Here is an 18,899-nt window from a genome sequence, read left to right on the forward strand (position 1 = left end):
TTACAAGAAAATATTTTTAAGTGATACATTACTCTTTATTTGACCATAAAATTAATTTGAAATATTTTCTTGTAATTCAAAGTCAATACAAATCATTTTAATGTCGACACTCATTATATATTATTGTTACAACATATTGCAAATTCATTCCCATTAATGTATATCACACATTGTATATGGTCAAATAGTCGAGAAATTAGCATGGCTCTAAGAAAATAGCGAAAAAGTCTACTACTTTTTTCGATTTTTTCAAACTTCAGGAGGGTAAAAACTATTTTAACGGAATCATCCCTATTCGGATTTAACTCTGCTTGTTGTGAATTATTTTTATTGAAAATTTAAATTTTAAAAAAAGGTTTGCTGCTCAAATTTGAAGAAGTGCTTCATTTTTTGAGGTTTTTAACTATATCTACGATGTGGCGACAGAAGGAATTTTTCTGATAGAACTTTAGTGGAGATTTTTTGACTGCCAAAAGAAAGTTGTCATTACTATTAGAACTTTGTGCAAACTTTTTTTTTCTTCCATACGCCCTAATATACAACCAATTATAATTGTTTAACAGGTTTTAGTTTAGTTTAACGAATAAAAGCCATTAAAAATATGACTTGCTCCTGAGAAAACAAATACTAGAAAAAACCAGGGTGGCCGTTTTAATTGACGAAATAAATTCCTAGTTTTTTCCGGGTTCGCAAACATTTTTCACGGTCAATGAAATTAAAAAAATAGAACACTAAAGCTACAAAATTTTCCACTTGAGGTCATTAAAACTGAGCTTTAAATTAAAGCACTCAAAGTTGAACTGTTAAATTTTGAACTTTTAAAATTGAAATTTAAGTTTTTAATTAAGAAATTTTGTGTTCAAATGCTCAATAATTTACGCGTATAAAATTGAAGGTACTAACATTTTTCAATATAAAAAAATATAAATCCACGTTATCGTTATCAATGCTCTAAATTAAAAAATCAATCAATCAACTTTAAAATTTCCAAAATTATATAATTTTAAGGAATTTTAAGCTAGAAACATCCAATATTGAAAAATTGAACAAATTTTAACTGAACACTTCTTAAATTAGAAATTCAATTATTTTCTTCTTAAATAGTTTAAACATCCTTGGAAAGCTTCAACATTTTATTTCAAAGTCTTGAGAAATCTGGAAGTTATTTAAAATTATTTTGGAAATTTTTTCAGAACTTATAAATACCTGTCAAATGAATTTTTATTGTTTGTATGCGAAATTTGAGTAATTTTGAGAGATATGTAGAAGTTGTGAAAAGATTCAAACTTAATGTAAAACTTGAAATGATAGCCTAATATAAAACAAAATGTAGATTTTCGCAGATTCTGATTCTTTTAAAAAATTATAAAAGGCTTCAAAAGAATAAAAACATTTTCCTAAGATTTCTAGGAAAATCAAAAATAAATTTTCATTTTGAAAAAATATTTTAAGAGAATATTTAAAAAGTTTTTCAAAGATTTAAAAAAAAATTTCAAAAAAGATTCTAGAAGATTTTAGGAAAACATTCTAAAATTTTAAAATTTCACTTACAAATGAAGCATTTTTCAAATACAACAATTAAAATTGTAACGTTCAAAGTTTAAAGGCGCTTCCAAATTTCAACGATTCCAGGTTTTCGATGTCAAACAATTTGGTTAAAGATTCTTTACTTTAGAATATTTGGTTTCAATTTACTTGTCTTAAATAAAAATTAAAGTATTGCTAAATATTCAACCATTTTTTTTATTTAATTAAAAATGTCAAATTGAATGGGTTAAAAATTTAATATTTTAGACTGAAACAATATTTTAAATTTAATAAAATTCTTTAATTAAGAATATATTATTATCAAGTGATTTGTAAGTCGAAAATAGTTTATAAACTTTCAGTCACATGTTCACATTTGTTTAATGACTAAGACTTTCAAATTGAAACCGTTTTTACGTTAAAATCTGAAAGTTCTTACATTTTGAATTGGTTTAAAATCGTTTTTGTTCACTATTTATTACTTAAAGTGCAGATAAATTTAAAAAATTGATTTATTTATTAAATAAAAATTTTTTTTGTCCAAAATTTCCAACATAAAAGGCTTTCATTTTTTATTCGTTCAAGTCTTTCAGAAAGCATTTAAAAATTTTTTAAATTAAAAATATAAGCTTAGAAATAAAGATTTTTAATGGAAAATTTTTGAATTAAAAAAAATGTTCAATTACGCATTGTAAGCTAAATAATAGCATAATTGAAAAAGAATTCCACTAATTATTTAAAAACTGTTCAAATCGAACGTGGGTAGATTTTTCTTCTACAAATTTATAAAATTCCAGGTAAAAAATGCACTGTCATTTCCCGGTTCAGTGGTCACCCTGAAAACACATACAATATGAAGATAAGTAATTTTGACCACTATTTATCGATACATATTCTAAATATATAAAATGAATTTTTTCTTCCACTCGAAAAAATGAATTTAAAAATCATAATGACAACCTGGATATGGACCATTTGGTTTTTGCGACATAACACAGAAAATAAAAAAAGTTCACCTTCCTAAAACTGCAAATAATGACCACATACCTATACCATTTTAATTAACTTTTCCATCACGCAGTATAGAAATAATGATATTTTTAGCCCTTATTCAGTTTTCATTCTCATATTCGCATCATTTCTAAAATTGGTTTTTTTTTCATGTTTAAATGTTCTAATTTTCTTTTAATGTTCTCACATAGTTAATGTAAAGTTTTTGGGGAACACATACTTCTATAATTTTATCAAAAGTTTTTATTTGAAACCCTATTGCAGGAAATGTCTTTTATTTTATCATTGTCATTTGATGGTCAAAATGATGTTATCGATCTTTCAAAACTGAAGTGCCAACTTAACAAATTTTAATATATTTCAAACATTCTTTTTGGAGTCGTTTGATAGGTTTTTAGAAAAATTTTGGCCGTTTGATATTCAAAATCGTAGACGACATACAAATTCCAAAAAAAATATCAATCAAGAGTTCCTAAGCCCTTCGCAGTGTGAACTTGGCGGTTCTAGGAAGGTTTTGCTAATTTTTAGAAAAACAGAATAGGGTAGGATTAAATATTCGAAAAGTAGTGTTTTATTTGATCTCTTTGTAAGAAAATAGGAATGCACAAAGGTCGAATTCAAAATAAAATACACAAATATTTATTGATTGGAGATAAAGTTCAAAACTCAACTTGAGATGGTATAACTTTGCTTTTGGGCAAGTTCTTCAGCCTTTTCGACTATCACCAGAATCAACCTGTAAAAATAAGTTTAAAACAAATATAAGCAAATTTCAGATTCAGTTAAAAATTAAATAGAAAAGTAAGTATCATCAGTTAGATACATTGATACATTGATACATCACAAGCAATCATTGGATTGGCTCTAATATTCTTCATCATGATAAATATTTCAAATTTTAATCAAATCAAAATCACGTCGAATAAACACATAAATTACCTGTGTGAGAGCAACTGCCGTACACGTTTCTAAACTGGTGAGTTCTTCCCAGACCAGCTTTGCCTTTCATAATACAGTATAAGAAATTCCCATATCTCTACAAAGGACTGACAAATCAAAGGATAACCTGAAAAAAAGCATTCAATATTTAATGTAGCAATCACGATAAGAGATACAATATTCTAATTGAAGAATTTGCATTCTCAGAGTCAACTGTCAGCCTATGAACAAAAACAACCATGTGTATTTGCCCTCAGGTGAAGAAATTCTAGCATCATTGAAATTAAGGAGGGACATGCAATGAGTAAAATCCGAGATTTTTTAATGCACTTTAAGTATGTTAAACTTTTATTAATTCCGAGTCACTGCAAAATACAAGAAATTTTTCCCAGCTAGTGTAGAAAATATAAATTTTTATTTCATGTTGCCTTCCGCTTACTTTCAGAACTGTATATTAGAATTTAGGTCTATAGCTTACTTTATTTCAGTCGAGAAATGCTGATTTAAGATAGGCACTTTATTCAGAAAAATTCTGTATACTTGAATTTATCTGCTTTCTTAAGGGCATGTGATAATACAGTTTCCCCGGCTTTTTTCCACAAAAATGAAAATTTTTTAGTACTGAATTCGAAGATGCTATAAAATATCATAACCGGGGTCCCTGGACTCTTTTTTGAGGAATAATAACAAAAAAATTTTATTGTGCTAAATAAAAATTGTATGCATATGCATTATTTTGAGGTTACGTCGTTTTTCATCTCTGCCTTTCCGATAATCTGGAAATTATTTATGAAATAAACTTTTTTGATTGCCTGCAAACAAGGTTAGTTCCGGGAGATTAGTTACTATGTTTATTTGTAAGTCCAAAGTTTTCGGCCAAAAATATTGTGTAGTTTGGAAGTAACGCTCGGGTGAATTCTAATACACATAATCTCGATATATACACGCACGTTAGCAACATAAAAAATTTTTGGATGAAAAAACACAAAAAAATGTGTGGGGACGTCCGCTAGCATGTTCGCTATCATTTCCTAAATTTTTAAGACAAAATATTTATTATTCTAGAAAAGAAGCCAGGGGAACCTAAAACTGGTAAAATCGACCATTTTCTAAGTATCACATGCCCTTAATTAAAGTCAAATCTGAAATTAGGTCGAATATCAACATTTGTTTTTACTGTGTATAATAATTAATTTTAAAGTAGTGTAATTCTACTTGTTAACAAAAATTGAGGTGTAATTTGAGAACGTTGCATAAGGATGCCAATTTGGCGGGGAACCACCTCAATGAATATTTTTAATGCCGACAGAGTTAATAAAATAACACATCAAAAATGAAGTCAAATTACTTTCAACTTCTCTTGAGTTGCGAAACCTAACTACAATTTTGTTGTGTTCATGTTCATTCATTTTGGAATCAGTAAAGGTTATCTCTGCAAAATTTGTTGCTGATACAATGAGAAATATGTTATTTTTTTATAGAAATTGAACTTCATTTGCAATCAGAAGCGCAATATACGCAGCTCTAATTTTTAATAGTGAAGAGCCATTCAAGCCCTTCGATTTTTTTTAAACAATCTACTGAATATGCATACAATTTCGCTACTTTATTATAAATTTTTTTTTCAGTTGTACCCTTTAAAGACACGGAAAATAAGCAGCTTTTTCACGAATATGGGGACATATGTTCTATTACGTGAAAATAATGTGGATACTATATTAAACTCAATTAAAAAAGCTTCAAATTTCTCAAATTTTAAGTAAAACTATTGCATTTCCAACAAAATAAATCAATTATTAACCAAATAGTTAAATTTTTAACTAAACAATAGAAACTTACAACTAAAAACGGAATAGTTACATTTTTAATTAAACCATTAACTTTGAACGAACAAAAAACATAATTTTCAACAAAATAGTTTCATTTTTCACCAGTGATACATTTTTTAATAAAATGATGAATATACAACTAAAAAAGATCAATTTTCAACTAAATAGGTAGTTGAATTTCGAACTAAACAAAAATAAATTTAAAACCCAAAATTTAATAGGAAAATATTCACAGGGTGGCCGTTTTAATCGAAGAAAAAAATTCTCGGTCATTTTACGGGTTTTTCCCGGTTCGCAAACATTTTTCACGGCCAATGAAATTTAAAAAATCGAACTCAATTCAATTGATAATTTTTAATGAAATGCACATAAACTTCAAAATTTATAAATTTTATAAATTATACATTTCAAAGATTCAGATTAAATTCCAAAAATATAAATCCACGTTAACATTTTCAATACTCTAAATTAAAAAATCAAACAATGAATTTTAAAAATGTTCAAAATTATATTTTTTAAAGTAATTTTAAGCTAGATAAATTAAAAAATTAAAAATAAAATTTGTTTAACTTAACAATTTTTCAAATTATAAGTTATATTATTTTCATTTTAAATAATTTAACCATCCTTCAAAAACTTAAAAATTTTATTTCAAAGTATTGAGAAATCTAGAGAAGTGGTTTTATATTTTTCCAAATTTAAAATTATTGTTCGAATTTTTTCGAAACGTTTAAATATATTTTTAAATTAATTGAATCTTTCCTATAACTTTTAGAAAATCCTGCAAATTAAAAAAAAACCATTAAACTTTGAATTTATAAATAACAATAGGAACACTTATTATTTGTAGAAAAAGTTAAAGTAATTTTCAGAAATATTTAGAAGTTTTAAAAATATCAAAATTAAATTTAGAACTTGAAATGATTTTAAATCATTTATAAAAAGTTTGTAACCCGAAAAAATTGGGTTAATCGTATCAAAATTTCGGTGCAAATACCCACAGCCAAATTTAAAACAAAATGCAGATTTTTGCAGATTTCAACCAAAAAATTTAGAAACTTTTTAAGGATTGTGAAAGGCTTAAAAATAATAAAAACATTTTCTTAAGATTCCTAGGGAAATTGAGCATGATCTGTCATTTTCAAAAATTATTGTAACAGAAACTTTAAAAATATTTAAAGAGATTTCCAAAATGATCAAAACCGAACCTGGAAGATTTTAAGGATTTTTCTTTAGTTTGCAGGATCTTCCAAAAGTTTTGGGAACAATTCGGTTAATTTTAAAATTTATTTAGAAGTTCTAAACAAAAATGTTAACACATTTCTTTTCAATTACTTGAAGGCATTTCAAGTTTTTAATTAATTTTGAATCTTTTTAAAACTACGAAATATCTCTTGAAATTACTCAAATTTTGTTTATAAATAATAAACAGTGAAATTTTTAATGGCTAATAAAACTAATAAAAATAATATAGTTATTTATTTATTCAATTTAATATAAAAAATAATATGAAGGAAGACCTAAAACTATGAATTAAAAATATTTTATTGATGAATCATTAAAATTTTTATTTAAAAATAATATTATCGGAATAAATGATATTATATTAATCTTAATTCGTATTAAGACTTTCGAATTCCAACTGTTGCAATCTGGAAATTCTCAAATTTTGAACAGATTTAGAATCGTTCTGTCAAATCAATTATTGTTCAGTTTTTTATACTTTCATTGTTTACAAAACTGTTGAAATCAAACTTGGGCAATTTTTTCTTCTTAAAATTCGTAATATTCCCGGTCAAGAAATAAATTCACTGTCATTTCCCGGTCTCAGAAAATTCCCGGTCCAGCAGCCACCCTGTATTCAATTTAAAAAATGTATTTTCGACCAAATGTAAGAATTTGCAACTAAAATGATGAAATATTCAACTCGATTAGTTCAATTTCAAGTTCAAAAAATTAATTTGTTACGAAAAAAAAAAAAATAGAAGAATTTTCAACAAAATAGTTACGCCTTCAAACAAAGATATGATTTTTTAATTAAAGTACTGAATCTTCATTCTAAAAAGGAATTTGTAACCAAAAGAGTAGTCGCCCAGAGTAACCGAGTAGTAGTTGAATTTTCAACAAAAAAGATGTATTTTCAACAAAGATTGATTTTTTTACCAAATAGACGGAATTTCAACTAAAAAAGATAAATTTTCAACCAAAAATCTAACAATTAAATTATTACTTAAAAAAAATTACTTTCAACCAAAAGCATTTCTCAGGCAAAAGAAAAAAAAAATGTTAGCCAAACTTTTGAATTTTCAACAAAATACATGACTTTCGAACCAAATAATTCAACTCTCCTTTCAAAAAATGAATTGCCAAAAGAGGAAATTTTAACAATATAGTTAAATCCAGTAAGCTAAAGCTATTTTTATAAAGAAAAAAGATTGTTATTCAATTTTATTTACAATTTTAAACAAATTTAAGCATGGTTTCGAGAAAATTCCCTTACATTTCCAGGTTTATGAAAATTCCTCTTTAAATATTTTAGATAATGAATGTTTCTAAGCAAAAGTTCTGGATTTAAATTTACCTCAATGTTGTCGAGGTCTTGTAACATCTTGGACGATAACGACGAGCTGAGCTTTCTTTTGCTCAACGAATATCGTTGGAGCGTTGGCTCCATTGCGGATATAATTTGGCCTCTTCGCGGACGCATCTTCTTTTTTGCAGTGGACTCAGGTCTGTATTTATCCAAAATTTTAAACATAGTGGATAGTGGCGTGTCGATGAATTTCGTGATCCAGTTAATTCGAGGAAGGACCTTCGATCTCTTTGACAGAACAGCTTTCTCTGGATGCGGACAATCAACTCAAGTAACGCTCAGGCTGAACGGCCTCGCCTGAACATTGGTTCCTCTGCTTTTTTGTTCCACTTTTTTCACAGCTATGGGAGCAGCTGCTACTTTCTTTCCGATCTTAATCTTCGGCTAAAATGAAAAGAAAAGTATGATAAAATGATGTCTGAAAGAGCCCCACAGAAAATGTACGTGGAAAGGCCTTTTGGTGAAACTAAGTGAAAGTTCAGGTTTCCGATGCTTCCAGGGATTCGAACGAAATTAAGGGGCACTTTTGGATATTTTCCAATTATTACGATACATTTAAAACAATTTGCCTAAAAACTAAGCTTAGTCTAGAAAATTATAAAAACATAATGAGCCTACGAAGGCACAATGTCAAAATTATGTGTTAATCGTATTTTATATAAAAAAAGAACGAAAAGGAACGTAACGAAACTTTCGTTACGTTTTTTTTTTGTTTCTTTCCACATAAAACTTTGACAAAACATAATTTTCACAATCAGCCTCCGTAGTTGCATTATTTTTTAGTGACTTTTCATACTTAGCATTATTTTCAGGTAAATTATTTAGAATTTTAGGGAATAATTGGAAAATATCTGAAAATGCCCATTAATTTCGTTCGAATCCCTGGATGCTTTACATGATTTACACTTCAAAGGTATCATAATAAGACAATTTCACCAACAGGGTGCCTACACAAATTATTCAAATACTTCGCATTATCTAAAACTATCAATTCGAAATATATATAGTTTTTGCGAGTTTATTATAAATGATGTTTTTTCAGTTTCTAATCATTTAATTCAGCGACGAACCCCCGATTAATTCAATAATTAAATAATACTGAAAACATAACATTTCTTTCATGCATTTTTCTCTGAAGTACTAAACAGTTCAATTTCAAACAAAATAGATCAATTTTCAACCAAGAAGTTGCATTTTGAACTAAAAATATCAGTATACAATAAGAAATTAAAAACAAATTTTTAACCAAATTGATGAATTTTTAATTTAAATGATGCATCGTCAACTGCAGTACATCAATTTTAAACCAAAAAGATACATTTTTAACAAAAAAGTTCGAACCAAGTTGTTCCATTTTCAACTAAAATGATCAATTTAAAAATAAGATCAGGGATATTTAATTGAAATACTTGTATTTTCAATCAAAAAGATGAATTTTCAACTAAGATGATAAATCTTCACCTTTATTAGTTGAATTTTCAACTTGAGTGATGAATTTTCAACTGGAAGTGGAATTTTCTACGAAAATGATCATTTTTAAAATAAAATCATGAATACGTAACTGTAATACTAAAATTTTCAACCAAAAAGATGAATTTTTCCACAAAAAATTGAATAGTTAAATTTTCAGTTCAAAAACTTAATTTTCTACCAAACTGTTGAAATTTTCACTAAAATTATTAATACTTAACTGGAATCGTTGAATTTTTAACCAAAGAGATGAATGTTCACCCATGAAAATTAATTAGTAACAAAAAGACGAATTTTCAAATAAAAAATATAATTTTGGAAACAAAAAATTGATTAGTTAAATTTTCGGTTAAAAAAAAGTGATTTTCAATTGCACGGAGAGAGATTTCAAGAAAGTAATTCACGGAAGAGCGTGATTTTAGAACTACATTTTTTACGTGATTTAAAGTCTCGAACTCTGTTATCTAAAAGCATATAATTCGAGACCTCAGAGCAAAAGGGCGTAACCTAATGCCTGAAACTTTGAGACCTATGCTTTAAAAGCAAATGTTCCGAGATCTTAGTTCTCGCGCCAAAACGTCATAAAGTCAAGGAGTAGTGCCGTGAATTAATCTCCCGAAATTTCAATACGTGCAGAGATAAATTTTTAACCAAAGTGATGGAATATTCAACTGGAATAATTACCTTTTTAGATTAAAAATAATTTCAAACAAAACATTTTTAAAAATTGCATATTTCAACCAAAAAGATGCATTTACAATTAAAATGATGAATCTTAAACAGCAAGAGGTTAACAAAATAGAAAAATAAAATATCCTCTTGATTAAAAAGTTACATTTATCCTCTCAGTTACATTCTCCTCTGGATTAAAAACAGTTATTTTCATCAAAAGACGACTTTTTTAAATTAATTTTTAACCAATCAAGATTTTTTGGTCAAGAGAGAAAAAATATTGCAAACAAATTGGTAAATATCTAGCAAAATACATACACTTTCAACGAGATACTTTAATTTTTAACTAAAGGCGATCACTTTCAAACAAAAAAAAAACGAATTTTTAACAAAATATTTAAATGCAGTAATATAAAGCTCCTTTTAAACACGAAAAATCATTGTTATCGAATTGTGTAATCCAATTTAAATAAAAAATGAAGCAAGCTCGCGAAAAATTGCCTGAATTAAAAAAAAATTCCCAGGCAATTATGAAGATTTTGCATATAACACACGGCAAAAATAAGTATTGAAAACTTTACTTGACTGTCTGAATTTACTGCCCTAAAAACAAGAGAACGGTAACAACATTTTGGGTTTGTCCTCTGATTCGCAATTGTTTTTCACCTAAATACACTATAAATAATTGTGAATCAGGGGGCAATATTCCAAATGTAGTTACTGCTTGTTTTGCACGGCAGTTTAGGATAGGTTACAGATTTATAAAAAATTCGTATAGCGTTTATTACAAGGTTCAAGGCGACCATCGAAAGATAGAAAAAGTCCGCGAATTATTCCATGACTCCCAAAATATATTTTCCCTATTTTGAAAGTCATGAAATTATTCGCCGATTATTTTTAACTATTTCGCATGATTGCCTTAAACGTTGTCATAAACGATATATCATAATCATTTTTTCTATTATGCCGAAATTGATATTCTTAAAATTCTTTATCAAATACGATTTATACTTTCGGTTCCTTCCGGTGGAATTTTCATGGGCGGTATTCCGCGTACGTCAAATCAGCAGATTGCCCTATCTTATCCTAGCGTGAGCAGTTGAGCTGATTAGAACGGAAGTCGACTCACAAGATTGTCAGAAGGTAGGAGTTTCATAGAAGGAAAAGAGAAGAGGTATAATGGTGTCTTTTAAAAATAATGTTCGTTCTAAATAATATTCTTATGCGGGTATCTTTAACATTTTATGAACCTGCCATTTTAATTTGCTCATTTTTGTAGATTTATATTTTAAACTGTACAATTTTCATACAATTTCATATTATTAGTAACATAATTTCGAGTAAAATTTGTAAGATTCAATATTATTCCATCTTTAACATTTTAAGTTTGATAAACGTTTTGAAAATCGTTTAGCTTTGAAACTGTTAATTCAAATGTTTGAAAATTAAAATTGTTCAGTTTTAAAGGCTTGAATTTGAAAGTATCGAAAAAAGTGTTGTAGCAAGTAAAATGCTTTAATTCTTATGTATAAATAACAACTGAAAAGTTATTGATTCGAAGCGACTTTATATTAAGATAATTTAACATATAATTTTAAAATATCAATTTCAAAATGTTCAATTTTCAATGTTTCTAATTCAAAATTGCTTCTAAATTATATAATTTACAACACTAAAAAATCTATTGATTCATTCTTCAATTTAGAGAATTACAAATAAGGAATCATTCACAAACTACGAAATGCGTTTTTCTTTTGTTTAAATAAAGATGAGAATATCATTTCCTTGAAGTGAACAGTGATACAGCGATATGGAAAAAAGAAAAACGCGTTACGTAGTTTGTGCACAATCCCTAACAACGTGAATTTATATTTTTTAACATGAAATTTTTCAACGGTTCAATTCATAGGAGTTTAAAAACGTATTTTTTTAAATTAATGTCACCTCAACCAACTTATCGACAAAAAATAGCAGAAATAAGGCAGCAAAAAACAGAAGATATTTCTCTCAGATTTTGACCTTTATGCTGGCAATAGTAGACATATGTATTGTCTGTGCCAAGTTTTGGTCAGTAAATTTCAAAGATTTACCAGCTTCTGATTGGCTGGTAATAAATCGACGAGGTTCAGCTCGTCACAGGCTTTTAAAATTGAGTCGTATAATTTAATAATAATAATTTTACGCAGAAAATAAAAATTTATATTTTAATTTAGGTCCAAAAATTCCCGGATCTGCTCATGAATTCCCGACATTTTCTCGGGTACACCCAGCAAAATAATTTATTGGAAACGTTTGAACGTTCTGAACACAAAGTATAAAAGCAATTCGGTTTTAGACACAATTGTTGATTCGATTTCTTTAATATTCTGCAGTCATAAAAAATTGATTTCATTTATAGCTTGTATAGAAACTAAAAAAAGCCTGATTACATCCTCAAAAAATCATCAATCTTCTTTTAGCAAAATGACATTATGATATTGGAATTATTATGAAATGCACTAGTAATAGACTATAATAAATAAGAGTAATAACGATACTTTTGATGAATGAAATTTTTATGAGATTTACAAAGTTTAGAAATTTAAAATCTATACTAAAATTGGCACTTTCGAATAAGGTCAATTAGAAATTCGCAATGAAATAATGAATAGTTATTATACCAAATTTATGCCTATAAAGTGTCTAAATTGATTTATTGGGAATTCAGCAGATAGTTTCAATAAGTGTATTTGAGCTTCCGGAACGAATATGGGCATATAAACTTATTTCGCAGGGAGCGTGAGAAGGCCCCTTGAAGCTTTCAAAAACATTTTCGAATTTTAATTTTTGATGACTATCTAGATGTAGAATTTCATTGCGCATCTTTTTCCCCCGAGGCAAAAAGTTGTAGCTTTTTTACTTTTCCAATTAAATCCAAAAAACTTGCTTTTTTTAATCAATTTTAATTCGTTCTTTACTTTAACTTGTGCTCAGTCCGTTTTTCGTATTTTTCAATAAAATTTTCAAGGAATGTAGTTCGAAATGTCCTTCCACTGATAGAGCAAAAGGAATTTAAAAATTTATCAAAAAAATTGTTAATTTTTTTCCCATGCAAATGTACTTTCTCGATCTTTCGCTTTTTTCAATTCCACGAATTTGAAGCATTGAAAAATTCTCGGAATTGAGAATCGTTGAATTATTTTTTGTTTCACCTTTGTACAATTTGCGTCAAAAATAGAACCATTCTATTGCACATAATATTAAATGAATAAATTATTTTACATTATGCATAATTATTTATTTATGCATAATACTTTGATTTTGCCTCATTACTTGATTCGTTTTTATTTTTGGCGCCGGGGAAATGTATTATGAATCGGATCTGAGACCCCGCTACAGCTTGCGCGCGAGTCGTCTAGCTGCTATAGTATTGAGACGTTAATAATTTCTTAAATATCAATTGGATTGGGCTAAAATTTTCCAGAAAACCTCTTTGTATTGTTCTTAACAACTTTCTTGCTGGAAGGTTTTTGTTGCTCAAAATTCGCTCGATGAACGAAACGCTAGAGAAATCCGATAAGCGCCACGCATCAGAAAAAAATTTACAATTTTTTTTTACAAATTTTTGAACTTTTGTTCTATCAGTCGAAGAACATCTCAAACTACATTCTCTGAAAATGTTATTTAAAAATCCTAAAAATTTACTGATTGAGCACGAGTTGAAGTGAAAAACGAATTAAAAGGCTTTAGTTAGAAAAGTAGAAAAGTCACTACTTTTACCGCGGTGGAAAAAAGATGCGCGACGAAATTCTACATTTAGATAGTCCTTAAAAATTAAAATTAGAAAATATTTCTGAAAGCCTCGAGGGGCCTTTCCACTCCCAGCGAAATAAGTTTATGAGCCCTTCTTCGATCCTCAAAAAAATTTGAGGTTATCCTTTGCTGCAATCCTTATGATGAATGTTATTAAATTTTAAAAAGAAATTAAACAAAACCTTTCCTTTATATAATTCTAAATTGTTTATCTACGCAGTTAAAGAATAAAAAAAATTAACAAAATCATTATAGCTTTCGGAGCAAAAACGATGAAACACATCAATCTTCAACCTTTTATATTTTTGTCACATAAGATATTGATTGAGAAATATATATTTTACAATAAAGTAAATAACATTTACCTTCATTTGCACCATTTTTCTTCACAAAGGTCCAAAGGATTTCTTCAAAATGTATGGAATATAAATAATGTAAAAGGGTTGATCAAGTGGACAAAAGTGGGACAGACTTCACACTGTCACACAGTCCACACAGCAAACATTTGCCTTCATGATTGTGATATGTGAGTCACATATCACAATCACAATTGGGAACTAAATTCTATCGCGCATAACCAAGATGACGGATTAGCGGGAGAATTCAAATTAGTTCACGAATATACGTGATGTTACTAGGGTGGAATGAAGTTATATAAATGTTACAAGATGGCAATATATGTCAAAACCATACTTCTCTCTGCCTTAGGGTTAAAATAATAATTATACTTAAAAAAAACGCAGCGTTAGGTCATCGCTATTTTAGTACCAAATATGAGTCATAGTTAAGTATCTTTATGATATTACGGCGCAATAAGACAAATGTAAAACGCAATAGCTAAGGACTTTGGACTTGCGAATGTTTATATTTCAATCTTATAATGAGTCACATTATGACTCATTTCCTGTAGGCGGAGTAAAATGACCTACTTTACTATTGGATAAACGATCGGAAAATTCTATGACGTCAGCATTTCCATTGGTTTTAACCAAAAAGAGAGGGAATCCCCACCCAAAACGAAGGTAATAAGTTCGCTTGCACAGCGGGAAAACGGCAGATTCTTTGTATCTCGGATCCGCAATTTTTACCTTAAACCTGCGACAATTAACTTAACAAATTTAGATTAAATCTATTCTGAGACTATGTAATAAAAATCAAATCTCAAATAGAAAGCTCAAATTACTTAAACGCGAAGCGCGTCGTCGCGATCGGCTCTCGCCGAATATTATAAACAAATTATCAATATGTAAATCAGAAATTGTGTAACAACCAACTCAATTGTTTGTTAGTGAAATATTTATACGTGAACATAGAGTATAACAATGGAACATTAATAACTTCAATATGCTAACAATATACTTTGAAGTGATAAATTGAGTTTGATTTCAAAACCTTAGTGTTCTCCCGGTCAAAGATATTATAAACGTAGATCAAGTAGATGCGGTACGGGGCGTCGGAGTGGGGAATTATATATATAGGACATCACATTTTCTGCCCTATCGAGGTGCTGCCCTCATCGTACTACGAAGTCGAATTCTTGTTTTTTCATTCTTCGTAAAATATGACGGTAAGGCAGTAGAAAAATTTTTTGAGGTTAGAAAAGTTTGACATGTATGTATCGCTGAATTTTGTCAAATCTGAAGCTTGATCCATGTTTTCGGTACAATCTTTTTTTAATTATAAAAAAAAATTCTCGAAAAATCATATTTTTAATTTAAAAAAAAGTATTATAGAAAGACATTTCAAGATAAACAAGTGCTGAAAGCATTTTTCTTTAACAATTTTTTTTTTAAACTGAAATAATCAAATATTTATACCAAAGAATTCCCCATAGAATTACAGAAAATTTGCTCCAATTACAATTTCGGCGCTCGAACTTGTTGATTTTTTCCTACAGTATTATTAAAAACAAATGTGTATGGAATTTTTTTATATCACAAAGTTAAAGATAATCTCAATTAAAAGTTTAAAAATTCGCTGTACATCCAATTTTTAATCTTGGGTCTTGGCCATTTTTTCTAATCCATTTCAGTGATAGGTAAACTGATTTTCTCTTAGAAAATAAGTGATTAAAATTTGAAAAAATTGGGTAGGCTTTTTTGACATCTAGGTATGTAAAAAAGGTAAACTGCAGAAAATTTAAAAACTATTTATACTCTTTTAAGATACCAATACAATTTACATAACACTAATTGTAAGATTTGCAAATTTTTAGGCCTTCAGTTTAGAACTTGAATTTTAAGGTGAAAATTGCATCATTTTCAGAATACAGCCTTATTGTTTGATTTTTCAGAATTTTTCAAACTTTTTTGAAATTGTTAAAAGGCGATAAAGTTTGAATTTAAAATTTAAAAATGCGAAAATACACCATTTTCCATGTTCATTTGCAATCCAGCGAGTCACTTTCTTTCGCTTCTTTTGAAAGTCGATCCTTTGCTTTCAGTTTTTTTAACTATACCTTGAATTCAACGCATTTCAAATTAAATTTTTGCAGCTGCATTTAGGTTGAATTATACAAAGGTTTTTTGTTTGATATATAAATTAATTAAAACATTTTATTGGTTTTTCACGACTGTAATTTATAACTCTAAAATGGAATAATTGTAGCTCAAACATGAAAAAGTATAGACTGATTTCATATTTGAAGAGATTCTGTCACATATATTGAACTATTAAAACCTCTGACCTTTTTTAAGGTTTTTAAAACAATTTTAAAAACTTTTTTTCAACAATTTTGTTTGTGATTTCTTAATAAAAGAATAAGTTCTATTTAGTCTCCAGAACAGCAATTTAAAAAATATTTAAAGCCTTACTAATTTAGACATTTTAAATTTGTAGTCTTCAGAATATATTGATTGAATAATTTCAAATTTAAAGCTATTTAAATATGTCATCTGAATTTTTGAATGGAGAGTGTTCGATAATTTTAGATTGAAACCTCTTAAATTATTCAGTTACAAATTAAAATCATACAACTTCAAGTTTTATTTATTTTTTGATAATTTGCCCCCCCCCCACAAATTATTATTTTTTTTGTAAGAAAATAACGCCTGATTTTTGTAAAAATTAACAAATATATATTAAAGGTTCACTCAAGGTCATTTTTGTTCAAAAAGCTTGTTCCTGAATAAATTAACTCTTATTGTTTCCGATTTCGTTCTGTCACTCAGGGTAATTTTCTGTAAAAAATATTGATTTACAAAGAATATTTGTCAAACAATAGAATGGATTTCTTCGCTCGAGATGCAAACGTAAATTGTACTATAGTAAAAACAACTGGAAAAATTTAGACGAAAGCCAAATTTGGTAAAAAAACAAACCTTTGTCGACTTATAAATACTAATTTTAATTCCCGAAAGATTTTTAAAAAATCTGTTCGAAACACTTTTATTGCAAATATTTAATTGAAGAAAAATATTTGTTATAAAAATAAAAATAGTACAATTTTTACATACAATTCTTAAAATAAAAAAATCTGTGTGTCAAACCACAATCCAATCCGACTATTCTTTCAAAAGTTATACGATATACAGACAACCACAACCACAATAACGACGACGTAGACGCCAGAGAGACAGACAGATTCCGATGTAAAAACTTGTTTTTCTGACTCAAGGAGCCTCAAAACGTCGAAATTTAATGAAATTCGCGAAAATCATTTTTCGCATAAAACTCTCCTCATTATGGATGAGAATGTAATAAAATAATCATGGGGACTTGAAAAAGTAGCGTTTTTCGCCTATTGACTTTTTTCCATATCAAGCTTTTTTTTGCTTCAAATGTCCATTTTCGTTTGGTTTATTGGATTTTGAAAATCCTTTAACTTTGGTAAGTTTGATTTTATAAAAAAAGTTGTCAGGATAAATTGTTCATATTTTTTTTACCATAAATAGCTGTCGATAAAATTTGCAAATTTGGAAAAAAGTGATCTCAAAAATTTTGAAAAAGCTTCAACTTTTTGGATTTTTATCAAAAAATGGCTGTTTAACGAACTTGATCTTTCTTTTTGGTCCCTCGAACAGTGTGTCAAAGCCCAATCCAATCGGAACAGTAATCCGGTATACAGACAACTACAACAACGACGACACCGGACAGACAAACAGGCCCCGACGTAAAAACTTGTTTTTCTGACTCAAGGGGCCTCAAAAGGTCGACATTTGATAAAATCCGAAAAAGTTATTTTTCATAAAAAACTAATACCTTCTCATTTTTTATGAGAATTTAGAAATTATCAACAATATTTGTAGAAAATCTTTAAAAGAATAAAATTATTGTCCCGTAAGTTACAACCGAAAAATTACAATTTCAAAAAAACGAAAGGTGTTTTAAATATTAAGTTAGACTCGCGACCCGGACAAATCAGAAAATGAAAGTAAATTTGAAAATTGAACTGCAGTTCGAGTATTAAAAACTAAACAGTGATTGATTTTACAAGGTGATTCTAGATCTGTTCAAAATGATATAATTTATATATTTTAACGTTAAAATTTGAACTAATTTAATTGCAATAAGCCTTAGTAGTGACACAAGTGTAAAGTTTGAATTAATGGCTTCTTAAATGAACGCCTTTATTCAATTTCAAAATCTTTTTGAAGTATTATTTCAGTATAAGATATTCCATTTTTAATCTATTTGGTTTGGAAATAAAAAAAAAACAATTTTCAATAGTAAACAATTTGAAAATGAATTGTCACAATTTCAGAGTGACAAATTTAAACTTGGAATGTTACGATTATAATTGTTTAATTTTTTTATTTGTATTTCGAAGGTAAACAATTTCATTTTGATTCTTAAAGAACAGTTAAATAAGCATTAATTTAGAAAAAAGATCAAATAAGCTGGAGGTTTCTGAATGTTACAAAGAAAAGAACAAAATTTGGAGCTCCTCAAGAATTTCGAAATACTAGGAAAACAATAAAAAATTTTGGGTAGATTTAAAATGATTTTTTATTTTGAAAAAAAAAACATAACTCAAAGAGAATGTTTAAAAATATTTTAAAACATTTCAAAAGATTTACAATATTAGAAAAAATCTGGAAGCTCTTAAAACAATTTTGTGTGCAGGA

At 27.9% G+C, this 18,899-nt stretch overlaps 1 protein-coding gene and 1 long non-coding RNA gene across 3 annotated transcripts in view; one reads left to right on the forward strand and one right to left on the reverse strand.

The window, feature by feature from the left end:
* Positions 1 to 3,126: 3,126 nt before the first annotated feature.
* Positions 3,127 to 14,335, reverse strand: LOC117172176. The gene is made up of 4 exons (XR_004466976.1): positions 14,199 to 14,335; positions 7,888 to 8,283; positions 3,478 to 3,604; positions 3,127 to 3,274 (listed from the first exon to the last, which is right to left on the reverse strand). It is a non-coding gene; the product is annotated as an uncharacterized LOC117172176 (long non-coding RNA).
* Positions 14,336 to 15,347: 1,012 nt separating this feature from the next.
* LOC117173759 (trafficking protein particle complex subunit 2-like protein) overlaps positions 15,348 to 18,899 on the forward strand; it is a 6,837-nt gene continuing 3,285 nt past the window's right edge. The window contains exon 1 of one of the 2 annotated variants that reach the window (XM_033362411.1): positions 15,348 to 15,400. In XM_033362411.1, coding sequence (XP_033218302.1) covers positions 15,395 to 15,400 — 6 coding nt within the window. In that variant the 5' untranslated portion in view covers positions 15,348 to 15,394. Of the gene's footprint in view, positions 15,401 to 15,445; positions 15,494 to 18,899 lie in introns of those variants that run through there. The other variant, XM_033362407.1, reaches the window with a different exon arrangement.

The sequence above is a fragment of the Belonocnema kinseyi genome, chromosome 1 (genome assembly GCF_010883055.1).
Source record: "Belonocnema kinseyi isolate 2016_QV_RU_SX_M_011 chromosome 1, B_treatae_v1, whole genome shotgun sequence".
Classification (NCBI taxonomy): Eukaryota; Metazoa; Arthropoda; class Insecta; order Hymenoptera; family Cynipidae; genus Belonocnema; species Belonocnema kinseyi.